Source organism: Vulpes lagopus, chromosome 15 (assembly GCF_018345385.1).
Source record: "Vulpes lagopus strain Blue_001 chromosome 15, ASM1834538v1, whole genome shotgun sequence".
Lineage (NCBI taxonomy): Eukaryota > Metazoa > Chordata > Mammalia > Carnivora > Canidae > Vulpes > Vulpes lagopus.
In genome coordinates this window covers 18,813,951-18,835,214 of record NC_054838.1, presented here as the reverse complement: position 1 = coordinate 18,835,214, position 21,264 = coordinate 18,813,951, and the positions used below count along the sequence as shown (strand labels likewise).

General features: G+C 41.4%; 1 protein-coding gene across 2 annotated transcripts in view; it reads left to right on the top strand.

Annotated features, from left to right (window-relative positions):
- The window catches only part of SYT9 (synaptotagmin 9), a 189,342-nt gene that overhangs the window by 122,292 nt on the left and 45,786 nt on the right, over positions 1-21,264 (top strand). Inside the window, exons 4-6 of one of the 2 annotated variants that reach the window (XR_005983967.1) lie at positions 12,837-12,957; positions 14,362-14,533; positions 16,594-16,718. Coding sequence is in view for 1 of the 2 variants with exons in the window: in XM_041730690.1 (XP_041586624.1) it covers positions 12,837-12,957; positions 14,362-14,533; positions 16,589-16,718 (423 nt within the window). In the remaining variant the exon portion in view is untranslated. Of the gene's footprint in view, positions 1-12,836; positions 12,958-14,361; positions 14,534-16,588; positions 16,719-21,264 lie in introns of both variants that reach the window. The other variant, XM_041730690.1, reaches the window with a different exon arrangement.

Below are 21,264 nucleotides of genomic sequence, written 5' to 3'. Positions count from 1 at the left end.
CCTTCCTTCTACTTTGGGTTTAGTTTAGCCTTATTTTGTTATGCATTTAAAACTAAAAATTTTCCCTTAATCTGATTTTTAAGCATTTATGTAGAAAAAAACCCTACCATTCTCTTCCTATGTGTTTCTCCTTTACTCTCATACCACTGTCACGCTCACAACACGTCTGATGCCAAATATGTGGGGTTTTCCCAAGCATTTCTGTGACACAACTTGGTATCCTAAAATTTAACTCAGTTATGATACTATATACCTGGAGAGAGCATCAAGATCTCACAGGTGAAGGGCTTAGGCTCATGAGATTGCCTGTACTTTGGATGCCAATCATAAGTAGTGGGTCCCTGGGTTACTCACAACTTTTGTCCAACATGGCTACAAATCAGGGATTCCCCTGACCTCTTTTCTGTTGGGATTTGATTATTTGCTGGAACAGCTTATACATTCAAGGAAACACTTATTTACTTTTACCAGTTTATTAAAAGATGTGATAAAGGATACAGGTGAGCAGCCAGATGAGAAGATACATACATAGGGCAAGGTCTTGGAGGATCTCAAGCATAGGAGCTATCCCTGTGGAGCTGGGATGTGTCACCTTTCCATTATACAGATATGTTCACCAACTTGGGAGCTCTCTGAACCTAGGACTCTTGCGATTTTATGGAGCCTTCCTCATGTATGCATGATCACTTATTAACCCCTTCCATCTGGCTCTCCTCTGGAGAATAAGGAGTGGGGCTGAAAATTCCAAGCTTTTTATCATGCCTTTGTCTTTCTTGTCTTCCAACCCTCATCCAGAAGCCCACACAGAGTTGCTTCAGTAGAACAAAAGATGCTCCTCATTCTCTTTATCACTTAAGAATTTACAAGGATTTCAGGAACTCTGTGTCCCAGGGGGGACACAAACCAAATATACATTTCATTGCATAAATCATAATATTACAGCATTGTACATACTTTGAAATGTATTATTTTCACTGTCATCTGATTCAATATACTTCTAATTTTTATCGTGATTTTCACTTGTACCCATGGTGTATTTGGAAGTATATTTCTTAGTTTTCAAAAAACAGAAACATTCTAATTATCTCTTTTGCTGTAGATTTCTAGCTTATGTGCATTATGGTCAGCCCTCATCTTGCCTAAGGTCTCTGCCAGGTCCTGCTGTTAATTAACCTCTTTCCAGAATGTCTTCCATGACATCAACTGTTGATCTCTAGGTTATGGTTGGGTACAAAAGCATTGGACAACAACCACCTCTCCCCTTTCCAGTACCAAAAAATATGTCTGAAAAAGCAAATTGAAATGAGAGCACTGACCGCATTCAGTAAAGGGTTAACTCAGTTAGTTTTGGGTACTCAAACCCATTTTATTTTATTTTATTTCATTTTATTTTATTTTATTTTATTTTTAAAGATTTCTTTCATTAATTCATTCATTGATTGATTCATTCATTCATTCATTCATGAGAGACACATAGAGAGGCAGAGACCTAGGCAGAGGGAGAAGCAGGCTTCCTGCAGGGAGCCTGATGCAGGACTCGATCCCAGGACCCCAGGTTTATGACCTGAGCCAACGGCAGACAGACGTAACCACTGAGCCACCCAGATGGCCCAAACCCTACACATTTTGAAGAAAGGACTGGTCCTTGACTGGTTTTTGAGAGACAACCTCTAAGTCCTTAGAATATCCTGCCTGATAAGAGTTCTTTATATAATGGACCTTGGACCACACCAGATATTTTACATTAACAATATGATAATGGTGAACACCTGTTTTTGTTCATGTAGGGCCCTGAGCCATGCTTTTGGACCTCTGATGAGGAGAATGAATACTGACTAGTTAAAGTCAGTCATGTGGACACTCTTTGCCACCCACGATATGAACCTTGGACATCAGGGTTTAGATAAGTTTCCCAGTTGGCAATACTTGATATGTGTCATCACACATCATGGCCGAGAGAATTAGGTGCTATCTGTGACTCCACTGGGAGAAGCCAACTGGAAACTCATGCCTGGTTTTTCCTGGACTCCACCCTATGTATCTTTTTCCTTTGTTGATTTTAATCTGAGTTCTGCTGTTGTAATAAACCATAGCTGTGAGAATAACAGCCTTTCTAGGTTCTAAGAGTCCTTTTAGTGAATCATCAAACCTGAGAGTCATCTTGGGAACCTCCAGTACAGTGGTACTTAAAAATATTGAGGAAACTGGGGTATCAAAAGTCTGTCAATAATGATTCTCTTTGCCTAATTTGTGTAACCTTCTAAAAGCCAAAGTCCAGTAATTTTGTAATGTTAATATTACACAAGTAGCATTAAAGAATAATTCATCAGAACTAGTTAAATACATCAGATGAAAAATATGAGATTGCCTCTACTTCCTCTTGGAACCCCTCATAAAATAATAGTAAAGGAACTGCAAAGGTCAAAGCAGTAGTAGACTTTTGCTTTGACCCTTTGATTATAAAGATAGACAATTAGGGGTATCCGAGAAAAACCACCATCATGGTCCAAAATAAACAAATAGATCAACTGATCACTGGAGAAAAAGACATTAAAAGAAAAGAAAGAATTCTAATTAACATAGATCATTGAGAGCCAAACAAGATCAGTGAAAACAAGATATCCAAATACCTTTTGGGGAAATTTCTGAAGGTTTAAGTACAAAGTAAAAGTACAAAGAGACAATCTTAAAACCTTCTTGAAAGGAAAAAAAAATCTACAAAAGAATGGCATCAAACACCCCAGCTGGAACATGAAGTTCTTAGAGACATTGCGACAATGTAAAATGATTCTAAGAGAAAATAATTTTAACCTAAATTCTGTACCCAGCCAACTTTCTTTTAAGAATTAGACAATAAAGATTCTTTTAACTGTCTATGAGCACTCACTGGAATAAAAGGTCTCAAGGACATACTCAAGCAAAATGAAAAATGTATCTAAAAGGGGCGGGGGGATGATGTGGGTTTTAAGAAACTTCAGTAAGCAAAGAAATGGAAATATTTTAGCCATAGTTTAAATGTTTGTTAATTTGGCTGGGAAACATAATTGAATAGCAAAAACAAAAACAAAAACAAAAACGTATTTTAAAAGACAAAAAGCATAATTAATTAAATTCTGGGAGGAAGAAGATTCAGATACAAAATTAACAAGCCTGATTTAATCTACATAGAAATTTGGCCCTGGCAGATGGAGAATACACACTGAGCACATTTGAGCACAAGTGAATGGGACAGGATAGGATAGAATAACATAATATTTTAAATGGTTGAAATCATTAAGACGTATTCTCTGAACTCAAGGCAGTAAAATTAGAAGAGTATAGTCCTCTGCAAAATCTGTCTTTTCAGAATTTTTAATGCCCATCATTAATTTATACACAATGAAACTCACCAATTTTAAGTGTACAAGTTTTGTCACATGTATACAGTCATGTAACCATCACCATAATAGTGGCATAAAATATTTCTGTGAAAGGTTTCCCAGTGCTGCTGCAGTCAATCCCCTCCTCCCACCCCCCAGTCCCTAATTCCCAGGGATGACTTTGTGTCACTGTTATTTTGCTTTTCCCAGAATTTGACATAAAGGTAATTATGCAGTGTTGCCTTTTGTGTGTAGATCCTTTCACTCAACATAACGCTTTTACAATGTATTCCTGTTTTTTTTGTGTGTTTTTTTTTGTTTTTTTGTTTTTTTACTAATGGTTTTCCTTTTAGTTGCTGAGTAGCATTCCATTGTATGAACATACCACACTTTGTCCATTTACCATTTGGGTTTCTTTTGGTTTGGTCTCACAACAATTGCATACAAATCTTTGGTTGGATATGTGGATGGAAAAATAACCAGGTGTGGGATTTCTGGGTCATTCAACAAGTGTATGTGTAGCTTAGGGGAATCGCCAGTTTTTCCAAAGTAGTTTCAACATTTTGCATTTCCAGCAGAGCTTGTGAGAGTCAATTGCTCTGCATCCTGGGCAATAAGTCATATTGTCAGTCTTTCATTTTAGCTGTTCTAATGGGTGTGTGGTGGTATGTCACTATGGTTTAATGTAATTTTGATGAAATGCCTGTTCAGCTATTTTGCCCATATTTTTGTTAGGTTCCTTCTCTGAGTTGTAGGAATTTTTTATGTATTCTGGATATAAGTCCTTTATTGGTTGTATGTTATGCAAATATAATCCTTCCGCCTGTGGCTTACTTAACCTCTGCCTTTCCTAAGTATGAGTTTGAAGAGCAAAAGATTTTTAACATTGGTGACGTACAGTATTTTTTAGTTTTTTCTATTATGCTTTGTGCTTTTAATGTCCATCTAAGGAATCTAATCCAAAGTCACAAATATTTACTCTTGGGCTTTCTTCTAGCACTTTCATAGTTTCAGTTCTTACATGATCCTTTCCATCAAATTCTTCCCTATCATGTGAAGGAAGGTCATGGTTCTTTTGTTATTGTTGTTCCATGTTCCAAATAGATAACCAACTATTCTAGTACTATTTGTTTAAAAGAGTATCCTTTATTAAATTATCTGGCCCCTCTCTAGAAAATCACTTGACCAGATAAATGAGGGTCTAATTCTGGCCCCTTCATGCTGTTCTGTTCATCAGTATGTCTGTCCTTTTGCCAACACCTCCTTGATTATTGATTACTGTGATTTTATTCTGTGCTTCATAGACAGGTAGTATTAAGTCCTTCAATTTTTTTTCCAAAATTATTTTGATTATTCTAGGTTCTTTATATTTCCACATACATTTTAGAATCAGTTTGTCAACATCTGCAAATGGTATGTTGAGCTTTTGATTGGAATTGCATTGCATTTATAGATTATGGAAGAATTGATATCTTAATGATATTGAATCTCTTGAATGTAGAATATGTCTCCATATATTTATGTCCCCTATCTAATTTTTCTCAGCAGTGTTTTGTAGTTTTCATTGTATAGATGTTGCACATAATTTGCTAAATTTATCTGTGAGAGTATAAACTTAAATATATTTGAGGGGGTACCTGGGTGGTAGTTGGTTTAGTATTTGATTCTTGATTTCAGCTCAGGTCATGATCTCAGGGTTGTGGGATCAAGGCCCGCATCCAGCTCTGTGCTGAGCTTAGAGTCTTCTTAAGATTTATCTTTCTTGGGAACCCTGGGTGGCGCAGCGGTTTAGCGCCTGCCTTTGGCCCAGGGCGCGATCCTGGAGACCTGGGATCGAATCCCACATCGGGCTCTTGGTGCATGGAGCCTGCTTCTCCCTCTGCCTATGTCTCTGCCTCTCTCTCTGTGTGACTATCATAAATAAATAAAAATTAAAAAAAAAAAAAGATTTCTCTTTCTCCTTCTTTCTCTGCAGTTCCCCACTCACATGCTGTCTCTCTCTAAAAAAATTTTTTTAATAATATAAATAAATGTAAATGTATTTTTAAATTTGAATTCTTAATTGTTTCATTTCTAGTATATAAAAATAATGTTGCTTTTGTATTAATCTTGTTGGCCTTGCTAAACTTGTTTTTGTAGCTTTGTATAGATTCCTAAGGACTTTCTCTGTAAACCATCATTGCATCTGCAAATAAAACAGTTTCACTTCTTCCTTTTTAAGGTATACGTTTTTAATTTCTGCCTTATTTCACTGGCTGGACTCTTTTGCACAGTGTTGAATAGAAGTGGTGAGAGCAGATGTCCCAGCCTTGTTCCCTAATCTTAGGGGAGAAAGTCTATCATCATTAAATTAAATGTTAACTGTAATATTTTATAGATGTCTTGCTCGTTTCCTGAGAGCATCTATCCTGAATGGGTATTGACTTTTTTCAAAGGTTTGTTTTGTGTTTGTCGATACAGTCTTTCCTTTATTGTATGTTGATATGGTGATTTACTTTGATTAATATTTTCAAGTGTTAAGCTAAACTTGCATCCCCAGGATAAATCCCACTAGTTCAGGATATATCTCCTATTTAATATATTGCTGGGTTTAGTTTGCTAAGATGTTATTAAGGATAATTGTATCTGTGTCCATGAGGATGCTAGTCTGTAGTTTTCTTATAATATCTTTGTCCAGTTTTAGTATCAGGATATTGCTGTCTTTGTATAATGAGTTGGGAAATGTTCCCACCTCTTCAGTTTTCTGGGACAGCTTATATAGAATTGGCATTATTTCCTTCTTAAATGGGCTTGACTTTTCTTTGTGAAAAGGTTTTTAACTATGACTTCAGTTTATTTAGTGGAAAGAAAACAATTAGGTTATCTATCTTTTCCTTTAGTATGAGTTTTTGGCTTTCAAGTAATTTGTTCATTTTATATATGTTGTCAAATTAATTGGGATAATATGTTCATAATATTTCCTTATTATTATTTTAGTGTCTATAATTATAATCTGTGTATATGTAACTGTGTAGATGTACCCAATTCCATTTTTTATATTGATGATTAGTATTTCCTAATTTTTGCTCCTGATCAGTCTTTTTTTTTTTTAAGATTTAATTTATTTATTCATGAGAGACACACACAGAGAGAGACAGAGAGAGAGAGAGAGAGAGAGCCACAGACACAGGCAGGGGGAGAAGCAGGCCCCATGCAGGGAGCCCAACATGGGACTTGATCCCAGATCTCCAGGACCACACCCTGGGCTGAAGGCAGCACTAAACCCCTGAGCCACCCAGGCTGCCCGCTCCTGATCAGTCTTATTAGGATATTGGTTTCATTGGTTTTCCTCTGGGTGTTTCCATTTTTTATATTTCATTGTTCTCTACTCATATTTATTATTTCCTTCCTATCTATGTTGTGTTCAATTTTCTCTTGTTGTGTTCCTAAGTTGAAGATCAGATCATTGTTTTGAAATGATACCTCTGTTTGAATGTAAGCATTTTTTAAAGATTTATTTATTTGTGTGAGAGAGAAACAGCAGGGAGAGGGGCAGAAGGAGAGAATCTTCAAGCAGACACCCACTGAGCACAGAGCTTGATGCCTGGGCTCTATCTCATGATATATGAGCTCATGACCTGAACTGAAATCAAGAGTCAGAGGCTCAACCAACTGAGGTATCCAAGTATCCCAAAAATGTAAGTATGTTTTCCCATAAGCACTGCTTTGTCTGTGTCCTACAAATTTTGATGTTATATTTTCATTTTTATTCCTTTCAAATTAATTTTTAATATCCTTTATATTTTTTATTTGACTTGTGTATAATTTAGAGAAGTATTTTTTAATTCTCAAGTATTTGTGGGTTTTCCAGATAGCTATGATTGCATTGTAGTTTAATTTTAGTCTTACTTGGAAAATACTTTGTGTGATTTCAATCCTCTTGAATTTCATGAGAATTATTTTTATGGCCCAGAACATAGTTTATCTTGGTGACTGTTTGGTGTATAATTGAAAAGAATATGAATTTTGTTGTTATTAAATAGAATAATAATGGGTAAAGTAAATGACAATTAGGCCAAGCTGTTTGATATTATTGCTCAGGTCTTTTATATCCTTACTTCTTTTCTGCTTGTTTATTCAATCAACTACTGAAAGGGCAGTGTTGAAATCTCTAACTTTACTTGTGGGTTTGCCCATTTCCTCTCTTAATTCTATCAGATTTGTTTAATGTATTTTGAATTTTTATTGATGAATATATACACATTTAAGATTATGTCCTCTTGATGATTTAACCTTCCCTTCCTAGTATTGTTCCTTGGTTTGAAATCTTCTTTGGTATTAATATAGCCTCTAAAACTTTCTTTAGATTAGTGTTTATATAGCCTAATTGTTTTTAGTCTTTTTGACTTATCTTTGTCATGATAATTTAAGTGGATTTCCTGTAGACAGCATATATAGTTAGGTCTTGCTTTGTTTTACCAATTAGTTTTTTTAGTGAGTACTCTATTGTTTGAAATATACATCTTACATTATTTTACCTAATCTTTATTATTTCCTTTCTTCTACTTACTCTTTTTTTTAGTAAAGATTTTATTTATTTACCCACGAGCCACAGAGAGACAGAGAGAGAGAGGCAGAGGGAGAAGCAGGCTTCAGGTAGGGAGCCTGTCGTGGGACTCGATCCCAGGTCTCCAGGATCATGCCAGGGGCTGAAGGCGGCACTAAACTGCTGAACCACCCGGTTGCCCTACTTACTTTGTTTTTATTAATCTTTTTAATTTTCATTTATTTATTTTTTTCTTCTTAATTCTTAGAATGGAAGCTGAGGTCATTGATCTGAACTTTTTTTGTTATGTAATATAGGCATTTTGGTGGTATAAATTTCCTCCTAACTGCTGCTTTAGCTGCATTTAACAAATTTAATATATCGTGTTTTCATTTCAATTCACTTCAAAATATTTTCTAATTCCTTTTTTGATTTCTTCTTTGATCCATGGATTATTTACAAGTATGATAGTTCAAAATATTTGGAGATTTTCCAGATGCCTTTTTATTATTGACTTCCAATTCATTTCCACTGAGGCCAGAAAATATACTTTGAATCTTCTCAAATTTGAGACTTGTTTTATGGCCCAGAACATAGTCTTTCTTGTTTGGGTTCTGGGTGCCCTTGGAAAGGATGTGTATTCTGCTGCTGTTTAGTGCTTTTGTAATGCCACTGGTTACACTGAGTTATTTGACAGAGTTGTTCAAGTATTCAAACCTCTAACTATAGCTTGTCTATTCTCACAATTCAGTCATCTTTTGCTTTATGTATTTTGACAGTGCTCTATCTGGTGCATAAATATTTAGAATTGTCATGTGCTTTTGATGAAATGACCCTTTATGATAATGAAACAATTCTCTTTGCCCTGGTAATATTCATTGCTCTGACATATACTTTGATATTAATATAGCCACCCCAGATTTTTTATTAGTGTTAGTATGGCATATCTTTTTTTATTCTTTTACTTTTAATCTACTTATATCTTTATATTCAAAGTACATTTCTTGTAGAGACCATAATATTGAGTCTTGCTTTTTTACTGAATCAATCTTTGCATTTTATCTGGATGCTTAAATCATTTATATTTAATGTGTTTGTGGAAATAGTGGGTTTAAATTTACCATCTCATTTGTTTTCTATTTCTGTCAGATTTGTCTCTTCTAATCTTATTCTCTTTCCCTTTTTTTCCTGTCTTCTTTTGGATTAATTTAATATTTTTAAAGCATCCATTTTATCTCCTTTTTTGGCGTGTTAGCTATAAATCCTTTTAATACTTTAATCATTTCTTGTGGACTTATAGTGTACATCTTTAATATATACAAACAACCTAACTTAAAGCAATATTATACTATGTGTGCTATATACAGTACAAGAACCTTAACAATCCTACTTTCATATCATCTCAACGAGTAATCCCAATAAAATGATAATTTCTCCATTTCAGTATCAATTTTTCAATCCCAGAGAGGACTGCAAGTGGCCTTGCTTGGGTTTTATACTCATCCCTGAATAGACAACAGTGGACAAGGGCATGAATATTTTGCTGAGCTTTGCAGCAGCTGTTCTAAAACTTCATAGAATTGGAAAGTTGCTCACCAGAAGAACCTAAGAAGAGGAATGCAGAAGTGCACTAATTAGACAAAAACTAGAGCTATCATGGACCACTATAGGTAAACATACCACATTACAAATTGGCAGGTAGAGAATTCACACACACTTGCTATAAATTCTGAACTTGGCTACACAAAGCGGAGCAAATGAAGCATTTCTTTATATGACATTTTCTTTCCCCTTGTATCCGCCAGGGCACACAGCCACCAGTGACACTCTACATATCTGATTCCTGTCAAGCTGAAAAAGAAGCCAAATACTCCATCACCCTTTTATATTTGACTTTTATCAGCACTCTGGAAGAATTTTTATGAATAATATTAGGCACTTCTGTGTAGGGCAGTTTCTCAACCTTGAAACTATTGACATTTTGAACCAAATAATTCTTTGCAGGGAGGAGCTGCTATGTGCATTGTAGGATGTTTAGCAGCATCCCTGGACTCCACCTGCAAGATATCAGTAACACTTGCCTCCCCCGTTGTAACAATAAAAAATTTCTCCAGATAGTGCCAAATGTCCTCCCAGGGGAGCAACACTGCTCCTAGTTGAGAACCATTGGTTTAAGGGAGTGTTTGCAAACATCAGAATCTATAGGTTCTTGATCCCAAATCAACATCAGGGGGTGAGGAAAAAGTAGAATTAACATTAGGTGCCATCTACTCCTGTTGTATATCCCTGCAAGCCCATCTGTCCTTAAGGGACTGTGTCTGTTGTTCCCCCACTGCAAAAACAGCTCCCAGCACCTGGAAAGAGCAATGTTCAACCATCACAACCATAGCCAATACTAAAGGAATAAGTGAGTGAGTGGATGGTTGGATGGATGGATGAAAAGAAAATAGCAATTATTCACAGTGTTACTCTGAGGATAGGAGTGACATAGATGTTATATGCATAAGAAAGGGGGATGATTACTATTTCACTAAAAGTTTCTATATTTGAATTTTATCATCATTTTTACTTTCATGACTTAGAAAATGTTAACTTTTATTTTTAAAGCACTTGGAAATCAAATCAAGCATTTTCTCCTTGGTAACTACATTTTAATTTTCTGGGGTTTGGGGGGTTTTAAGTAAAAATGTGGATTTTAGGCCTAGTTGACTTTTCAAATACTGTATCACCAGGTCTGAAGCTTGATTTTTTTCTTTTAAATTATGAGCAAAGAGCCATATTATGAGTATTTGTGAATGTGGTTTATATTGGGAAGAAAAATGTACTTAGCACAAAGTAATGGACTCGTCACATTCAGTATGTGTACTGGGCTTGAGGGCAGGGTCTGGCATGCACATCTCGAACCCTACAGAGCTTGGGTAAGCCCAGGTCTTCCAGAATTGTATGCTAGTGACGATTAAGCTTCATAGGCATGATTTTGGTCACTCCTGTTTTACTTTGTCAAACTCTGATTTTCTGGGCAGGAGGAGAGGAAGTGGTGGTGATCAAGGAGCAGTGATCAGAATGCTGAGGGAGGAACAGGTGTTTTAGCCTTTTTGCTTAAGAAAGACAGAAATCAAAGGGCAAAGGAATAGGACAGGGAATGTAGAAGGAAAAAGATAATTTGTAGGAACAGCTGTTGTTTCTCTTTCTCCTCTACCACCAGCAGGAAGCTGGGTCAGATCTTCCCTTTTTAGGGAGACCACATACTTGTCCTGCAATGGGGAGTCCAGCAGCATGAAACTGTCCAGTGCCCACCCCGTGTGACACCCCCTCTCCTGTAGAATCCTTGTCTCTCCTCCTCACTCTACCCCAGAGGGAAAGGACCAGCTACCTGGGTCTCTTGAGATCCGGGCTTCAGAATACAGGAAAGCCTTGCCTGCAAAGTGAGGTCATTTATTTACAAGAGGCAAGCGATGCACGAAGATGCAGAGCAATCCATCTGCCTTAGCGACCAAACAGATTCCCTTCGCCTCATCATCCTGCAGAAGCGGTCAAGGCAGGGAGGTTGGGCAAGGTCACCTTCCAGAACTGAATCTTTGCTTCTAAAAATAGAAGCATCCTTGGCGAATGGAGGAGGGGAGGGGAGGCTGTGGATGTTGAGGGCAAAACCCAGACTCCCCAGAGCATTGTCAGTATGAAACTGTATTAATTAGACCCAGGCACCCAGCTCGATAGCATTAGGTATCACAGAAATTGAAACTAAATGAACTGGCTTTTTTCCCCCTTTCTGATAACACTCTCCTTGGGCTAAAGAGGAGGAAGAGAACCACCTATTTGAACCACTGCACACTGCCTGGGGAGATGTGTTCCCCAGAGGAGGGAAGCAAGGGCTCCTCATGGGACACACCAAGAGAAAGTAAGAGGTATAGCCAGGTGGGAGGCCCTGAGGCCAGCAGTAGGGGGGTCATCACCCCTCTCCCTGTGTGGAGCCTACACAGGGCTCTATCTGAGGCTGGACAGGGCCAAGTGAATGTCTGGGTGTGTCTAGGACTGTGAATGGCACATATGGGTCAAGGGGTGCCACTCTCAGCCTTCTGCAGAGTGTTTGTCTAGAGCCAGATGGTAGAGACTAAGTATTTCAGGATAGGGCAGAACTGTATGTTGGCCTACACACATAGTATATGACCAGTTTGTGTGCAGTGCTCTGGTGGGTGGAGGGTTGTGTCTGTGTGTGTGTGTGTGTGTGTGTGCACATGCATGCACCTGTGTGTGTTTTGGGGGTGCAGTGTTTGCAGGAGTGTGTGGAAGTATGGCAGTCCTGTGTTGGGGCGTATGTAGGGCTGTAAGGGAAGGAGGTATATGGCTGCTGACTATCTGAAGGACTTTGTGGACTGATGTGGGGCCTGTGGGAAAAACTATGGGGGAAGTTCTAGAGGAAGCAGGGAGGGACTGAACGGGGAGCTGTTTGAGAGGCTGCAGGAGGCAGTGTGGGGCTGTGTGCAGAGCATTCTGGGCTGTTGGTGGGGCTGTGCACACCTATAGAGCAGCTCTTCAGGCAGCTTTGTCCTGGGGACCCTGGGGGATTGTGGTGGGACTGTGAATGGAGCCACATGGGGGACTCTGTGGAGAAGAGTTGAGGCTTTGGGGGCTTTATCCCTGGGGGCTGCATTCAGGGCTGCGGGGAGCCATGTGAGGCTGAGCAGGGCTGCAAGCTGCCAGCTAGAGAGTGGTAGAGGCCCTGCGTGGCTCCATAGCCCTGCCATCTGAGCAGGGGCTGTACTTCCTTGGGGGCAGGGACCCCCAAGTCCAAGCACCTGTTCCTCTCCGTGTGGCTGACATGAAGGGAGAGATACCAAGGACTCACAAGATGAGCAGAAGTGCTATCCCTTCTAGGGCTGCCCCACAGCTGATCCGTGTACAGACCAGGCTCAGGACACTTTCTAATGCATCAGTTTGTGCTTTCTCAACAGGACAATGTGGATCTTGGAGAGTTGATGTTTTCCCTCTGCTATCTTCCAACTGCTGGCAGGCTGACCATTACCATTATAAAAGCAAGGAATTTAAAGGCAATGGACATAACAGGAGCATCAGGTGGGACATTCTCAAATTCGGACTTCCTCATAGGCTTCTAATGTAGTGCTTATGAAGTCTCTAGTAGAGTAACGAGGTGCATGGAACCAAACTACCTAGGTTCAGTCCCAGTGCTAGACCTCATGGCTGTGTGACCTTGGGCAAGTCCCTTAACCTCTCTGCACTTTAGACTCTCCTTCTGTAAAATGAGAGTAATAATAGTATCTGGCTCATCGGCTTGTTGTAAGATTAAATAAGTTAATGCATATAAAATTGTAAGAATAGTACCTGGCACATACTAAATGCTATCTAATGTGAATAATCATTATTATTCTCTCTTAGGTCTTCTTCACCATGACTGTAAACTAATCCTATAGTTTGCACATGCTGATACAGCTTATCTAACTGGGTCCTTCCTCAGACATAAACAGTTACCATCTCAGGCCTATGGAAGATTGAAAACAATCTTATATCCTCAAAAAAGGCCCATCAATGAGCTGTATAATTTGGTATTACCAGTGAATCAAGCATGTACACTTAAATTCTAAACCCTAAACCAAAAATGCCCCAACATGCAGTTCTTTCAATATAAGTTCATAAGCAGCCTCTGCAGGGGCTCTCAAAATACGGTCCTAAAACACCCAGTCCACTGGCTATTGATCACAGAAACCAAAGTATATTGGATGCAATATATCCTGTTTACTGTCCTCCAGTATTTTTCCAAAAGAAAAAAGATGTGGCCCCTTCTGAGTCCCTCCTGGATGGTGTACGGGGAGTCAGGGCAGTGCATGGTTATGTAGGTAAAGAGAGAGAACCCACCCACTGAGCAGAAGGATAGTGAGGTGGAACCAGAAAGTCCCACTGGAAGCAGAGACCAGCCTTTCACCTGTCACCCTGTGCTCGTGTTGCACCGCAGGCAAGTCTTTGGCCTTCCTTTCCTTGCAGCTGCAGGCAGCTCTGTGGCTCGAGGCCCCTGCTCTCCCCCAAGTCTCCCTGTCATCTAGATATCCTGTCCATCCCTTTTCTAAAGACCTAATGTTTAGGAAGAGTCTCTGGGGTGGCCCAGAGTCGAGGCCTGCAGCCCATTTCCCCTGCCTTGGAACACCTTGATGTCTCTTCCCATGGAAGCCAGGCAGGTCTTGCATAGAGCTGGAATGTTTTCTTAGTCGGTAACAGATGTTTTCACAGTATCTTTAAATTCCACACACTTTGAGGAGTCCTTTGCTTTTTCTTGAATGAATGTCTTAATTATCCTAACTCTCATCACTGCCCAGGCATCATATTAATTAAAATCCTCAACTCCCGTTGATAGGCAGGTAAGGGAGTTCTGCATCCCACAGTCCGTGAGCTCTGCCGTGATGAAACTGGCCCCCAGATCCACATTTATCCTCACATTTATCCTTTCTGCTTCTCATGGTTGTACAGATCCCTATGTGAAAGTGTCCCTGATGTGTGATGGCAGACGACTGAAGAAGAGGAAAACATCCACCAAGAGGAACACTCTGAATCCTGTTTACAACGAAGCCATAGTCTTTGACGTCCCCCCCGAGAACATTGACCAAATCCACTTGTCCATAGCCGTCATGGACTACGACCGGTGAGATGCCTGGAGCTCTCTCTCAGGGTGGCTCTTCCATGCTCAGGGCAGGGAGGGCAGAGGGGGCGTGTGGCCACAGACTCTTAGCTGGGGTTCCATGCTATGGGAACCGAGTCAGATGAGCCCCATGGGGAAAGCTGACTGACCAGGAGCCAGCATTTTCCAAACCTTGCTGTAGTGGTTTGCTCTCCCCCTTTTCATTTCTTTCTCCTTCCCCACCCTCCCCACCCTCCCCACCTCCCAGCCTCATACCTTCTCTGGCCCTGCACACTCCCCAGAATCTCAGCCTGGAAAACCATGGCCCCACCGCTCTTAATATTCTCCTGTGCAATCCTGCCTGGCCTTTTTGGGAAGATTCCACTCAAAATAGAAGAGTGATTCCTTTAGCTGCATTTCTAAATACATAACTCTGTTATTTTTTCCCTTCTCTCAATGTGTTTAATAAAGATCATTTCCATCCACTTAAGTCTGAAAGCAAACAGAAATGTTCTCTTGAAAATGCTAGAATCAGTATGGATGACAGGGTACATTAAAATGTATAAGATGCTCGACTTTCTAATTAATACAGCACAGAAGAGATATTTATAGCCTGCATTGTAGCCAATTGTGTATTTAAAGGACAGATTTGAAAAACAGTCATTTTAATATGCAAAGGAAGTACCAACAGGGAATTAGACATGTTAAACCAGTCATTAGACTGAAATGCAGTCTCTTTTTAATTGGAAACCTCCCACGTGGTCTGGGCACAATTATAAAAAAATCATTCTGACTTCTGATAGAATCTTACAAATATTATTTGTAGCCACGAATTTTCCCACATACCCCTGAAATGTCAGTAAGGCAGCTTCAGCTCCCTGAACACTCTTTCTAGCTGACGCCTAGGTCAAGCAGACCCATCTTCCAACGCAGGGAGCCCATGGGTTGGCTCAGCTGCCCATGGGTGTGACAGCCCACATCCAGCGATAGACCTCATCCTGTCCTCCCTGCAGGAAATGCAACACCAATAGTGTCAGGCCACAGGAGGGGACATTGCCCACCAACTGTGGAAACCTAGGCCAGCTTTTTTCAAGCAATTGCCAAGTTTCCCGCATCGACAAATCTGATTATATGAGCTCTGCTTCAATTCAATTCTCAGTAAACTCATGAATCTGCCTGGAAAAATCCATAGCAGAATTCATGGGGCTTCTGCATGCAACTGATTTTAATGAGCATAGACTCGAATATCCCTCACTCTCCCCTACCCATGTCTCACTCTTATTCCCTACAAACAAATAAGGAGAAAAACCATTCATCTTTGCAGGAAGGGAAAAGAAAGTCCATGAGTTTGGATCCCAAAGAGTTAAAGGATGGGTCCTATCATTGTAGGTATGCAGATGACTTCTAACCAAAAACTGCTAAGGAGGACAAATTGTCCTGAGGCAGGGACATACCCAGGGAAAGTTTCAGAAGTATTAACCCTAATGTTACACAGGCGAAATTATCTTTCTATAGTAGGGAAATCAAGTTGGATCAAAGAAGCACAGATAGACTTGGAAGGAAAGAGGGTAGGGCATGAGAACACATGTTCTCTGAAGAGAGGGGTTGCAAGAAGACCCAGGAGCTATCTCCACCCTGCCCTCTTTATAAGCTCAAGACCACAGCTGCCCTCCACAGCACTTCTCCCTTACCCATACTTGGTTGCCTCTTATGAGAATTTGAGCAGCCATTAATGCAAGGAACTCCTTTCAGATGGTCTCCTCTTTGGTATATAGGTTTGAAGACCTAGAGGCCTAGTTCTAGAATTAGAGTCATCCTTAGCAGGCATCAAGAACAAGCCAAGCCATGCCAGTGTGACAAAAGCTGAGATGTATAATGGCCATACTCTGCTCCTCCTCTCTGTACCACCAAGTACAATATTGGATCCCAAGTTCTATTACCTGTTATGCTGGTCCTGTAGTTTTAAATGAGGGAATGAAAAAAACCACCCTTTCCCTAATTCCCACTCATTTAATTGAGTAGTTGTTGCTGTTGCATACCAAAATTTTAAGCAAAAATTATTGTGGGCCATTTTCACAGTGTAGGTCATAATGAGATCATCGGCGTGTGTCAAGTAGGCAACGAAGCTGAGAGGCTGGGCAGAGACCACTGGAGTGAAATGTTGTCATATCCTCGGAAGCCCATCGCACACTGGCATTCCCTGGTGGAGGTGAGACCCTACTCCCACATGTTCCATTTTATGGAAGAATAAATGCTTTGCTGTTAAAATGCAGGAGCCACCAAAAGTGTGAGTGTACCAGGGTCTGTGGTCACTGACGGGTTTCTCTGGTTGCCTTTCCTGGGGCTGTTGGAAATTGCATTCAATCTGAGGTTGAATCTATGTGCCCCACCTGTCTAGTAGGTTTTAAACATGGATCACTCATCCCTCACGTTGATTGTCTTCAAAAATGTTCAGATTTTCTGATTCCCTGTTTATTGGCTTTGGGTTGACATTTCGAAGGTATCTGCAAGATCTGGATGAGTGTGGAGTTTCAGGTTGCCATATGGTGACTTATGTGTAGCATCAGAAAGAACTGGAGACTGGGAGGGAGGAAGCCTGGATTCCAGGACTGGCTCTAGCATTAACCTATGATTCTGGACAAGCTGATTAGTAGCAGACTCAACTACATGTGATTTAAAAAAAAAAAATGCAATGGAAATTTCTCTCTCTCTTACCTAAAAAAAGGTCCAGAAGAAGGCAGTCTAGGTGTTATAGTGGCTCTCTGATCAATAGAGACCTAGACTTCTGTCTTTCTGCTTCACTGCCCGAGTATGGGTTTGTGGGTTTGGTTTGGTTTTGAGGCTACCTCATTGAATAACATGGCTGCTAAGCTCCAACCATCACAAATCTTCCAGGTTACAGAAAAGTTGAAAAAGACAAAAGACAAAAGCACACACATTTTCTTTGAAAGGATTTTCCTTGATGTCTTGTGCAACACATCTACCTATATTTAACTTAGTCATAGAACAGTCACATGGCCACATATGGGAAATGGATTCTTTTGTTGGAAGAAGAGAGGAGTGAATACTTGCATACGGTGGGCCATCATTCTGCCGCACACGTTCATTCATTTCCGCCCATCACTTACTTCTCATTTTATGCATCCCCCACTGGCCCACTCTCATTTTTATTTACTGACTCATTCTCTCAAAAACAAATTGCATTCACCAGGTCACATTTGTGAGAAAATAGATGTGAATAAGCAGCCTTTCCCTGAAGAGCTTATAGACCACAAGGGAGACAGAAGAAGGCATGCAAACTAATCATTAAAATGTACGGTCATAGGCTTAAACCTACAGTAGGTGCTGCAGGAGCGCACAGAGGAAGGAGGTGAGATTGCCCAAGAAGTGTTCTCACCTCCTGCTCTTGGTAAGTGAAGGGAAGTGAGCCCCCAAGACCCGGGACTCCAGGGAGCATGACTTCCAGGCAGGGAACATCCCTCTTAGTCTCCCAGGGCAGGCAGCTCTGCTCCCTGCAAAGCCATCCTGAGAGGCCAAGGCAAGAGCCTTGTCAGTGTGAGACCTGCTACCACTGAGAGTCAGGAGCCTTAGGTTGAAGTTGACATGCGGGGCGGCTGTGGAGAGGCAGCAGGCCTGGGGAGGAAGGGACAGTCTTTCCTTTGTTGGAGGTGATGCCAAAGGAGAAGAGTAGTATGGGCCTTATGGATTGATTCTAAGCTTCAGGGCCTCTGGGTGTATTTGAGCAGCACCTAGGGTCCCCTCATTTACAGGTCCCTGAGGACACCTTTGCCCCTGAGCCATCGAAGCCAGGACTCTTTCTTTCCTGGACTCAAAATTAATCCCTAAGGGAGACCCACAGTCCCTGGGAAGCACCTGAGAAGTAGCTGAGAGATGGAAACCGACCCAACTGCCCCTTGCTTCTTCAGCTTCTCGTGGAGCTCTCAAAGGAGTCCACGTGTGGGCTTATTATACCGCCTGGGTCTGTCAGTAGCAGTGGCCATCAGAGCAGTTGTAATAGACTTTTTGCACACTAATGAGTCACTGCTGACTATAATTCTTGCTTATAATCTGGAGTGTCACAGAGCTCTCTGCTTCTTAGGACACAGGATGGGGAAGGAGTGAGGTTTAGGGGTCTGGTGTAAGGCTGAGACAGGAGCCCCGATTCAGTGCACAAGCCACTCCTTCTCAATGCCCTTTGCTGGGAAGTAAGGATGGGTGGTGCGTTGCACGCTGGGCCCAGCTGGCAGCACATGCATGGTACCCGACAGGAAGTGTAGAAAGCGGGCTTTGGGAGCTTCCTTCCCTGCCAAGGAAAAAACACTGTTTGACTTTACTCACCTAGGAGATATTCCCTAAACTCTGAGCACTTGGCTTTTTGCAAATGTGTGTATGACAGCTATGTAAGTGAGAAATCAATGTTTTTAGGGTTAAACTTCCGAAATTTGGGAGTTATCTTTTGCAGCAAGCAACTAGAATGACTCCAGCTGGCACACCAGTAGTTTCTCAACTGCTGCAGCAGAACAACATGCTGGAGCACCCATGTGAGGGGCAAGCAACTGTCTCTGCCCAGTTGCTTCCTGTCTCTTTGAAGTATGTACCCAGGGCTCCACATCCGTCCTGAGAATGGAAGCAATACTTTACCTTTCAAAAATAAAGTGCAGCTAGCAGAATTGGGACACTGGTACCAGAGGAGATGACAAGCAGGATCGAGGGGGTCACCATGACAGCTCTAAGGACAGAAGTGGCAGGAGGCTGAGCCATAAGGTAGAGGTGTTCACTGTGGAACTGAACGGACCTGGGTTCAAATCCCTGTGCTGCCACTTGCAAGTTGTTTGTTTTTCCCTTTCTGAATCTCAGTTTTCCCATCTGTAAAGTGGCCATAACAGCAACTGTCTCCCAAGGGTGAGAGCACCGTGGCGACACATAATAAACACTCTGTGAAGTTCTCCATTATGATCATTATTCTGTATGTCGCACATTGTGAGGGACTGCTGTGTGTCCTCATGGTCCTATCATCCATAATGTTTGTCACAGAGAGTAAAAGGGAGGTTGGAGGTGCCCCCAACGGATTGGGGGGAGGGGTGACTTGAGACGTGACTGGACGTAGGTGCAGGTGCTTAAATTCTGTTTCTTCTCCCCTCTCCTTGTACTCTCTAAGAACCTTTACATTTTTCTGCTTTAAAACAAAAACAGCAACTAAATCGCAGTTCTGTATGTGTGGGTGTGTTTGTGTGTGTGTGTGTGTGTGTGTGTGTACATATGCGTGTGTATGAATGAATGAGAGAAAGGGAAGAGAGAAGACATGGGGTAGGTAGGATTTAGTATAAAGGGAGGCTGACCTGCCAGAGGCTCTTCACTGCTGGGGGCTGAGGGACCAGGTTAGTACTGAACCCCGACCCCTGCAGAGGTCTGGCAGTTGCCTCCAGGCTGCATCCAGCACACCCTGACCTTGCCAGGGCAGGTGGCAGATGGAGTCTTCAAAGCCAGTGAGTTCAAAAATCCATTTCTCTCTCAGGGTTTCTGGACGGCTTCACTGCACACTCAAAGGTCAGCCAACACAGCTCCCTTTACTCTCCATGATGCCAAAGGCTAGGGAAGTTGTACAGACTCCCCCAGAGCTGGCTGCCTGGGACCTGGGGACAGGAAGGAGTAGCCCCTCCGTGGGGCCTCAGGAGGCAATAGAGCTCTTGGAGCTCCCACCACAGCCTTGTCTTCTCTCTATCCCAGAGAAGATGGTGTTTGCCTGGCCGCATCCCAGCACCTGTCCCATCCTCCTGCATGTGGAGCTGGCCTCCATCATGAACCTTTGGCAAGAATAATAAAAACAGCTCTGGGTTTTCTTTTCTTTTCTTTTCTTTTTTTTCTTTTCTTTTCTTTTCTTTTTTTCTTCTTTTCTTTCTTTTTTCTTTTTTTTAATTGGAGTTCAGTTTGCCAACATATGCCATAACACCCAGTGCTCATCCTGTCAAGTGTCCCCCTCAGTACCCATCACCCAGTCACCCCAACCCCCGCCCACCTCCCCTTCCACCACCTCTTGTTCGTTTCCCAGAGTTAGGAGTCTCTCATGTTCTGTCTCCCTCTCTGATATTTCCCACTCATTTTCTCTCCTTTCCCCTTTATTCCCTTTCACTATTTTTTATATTCCCCAAATGAATGAGACCATATAGAGTTTGTCCTTCTCCAATTGACTTACTTCACTCAGCATAATACCCTCCAGTTCCATCCAGGTCGAAGCAAATGGTGGGTATTTGTCGTTTCTAATTGCTGAGTAATATTCCATTGTATCCATAGACCACATCTTCTTTATCCATTCATCTTTCGATGGTCACCAAGGCTCCTTCCACAGTCTGGCTATTGTGGACATTGCTGCTAGAAACATCGCGGTGCCCTACGACCCAGCAATTGCACTGCTGTGGATTTACCCCAAAGATACAGATGCAGTGAAACAGTGGGACACCTACACCCCAATGTTTATAGCAGCAATGTCCACAAAAACAGCTCCAGGTTTTCACCGCGTCCCATTGGAGTGCTCTACAACCTCTGCATCAACAGGGAGTGACCTGGTCTAATGGAAAGATCAGATACAGACACTGTTTGGCTAAATAAAATTTTAATTTTCTAAAAGAGCTAGAAGACAGAATATCCATCAGAATGTATAGTGAAGGGATGCCTGGGCTGGCTCAGCCGTTGAGTGTCTGCCTTGGGCTCAGGTTGTGACCCCAGGTCTGAGGATCTAGTCCTGCATCGGGCTCCCT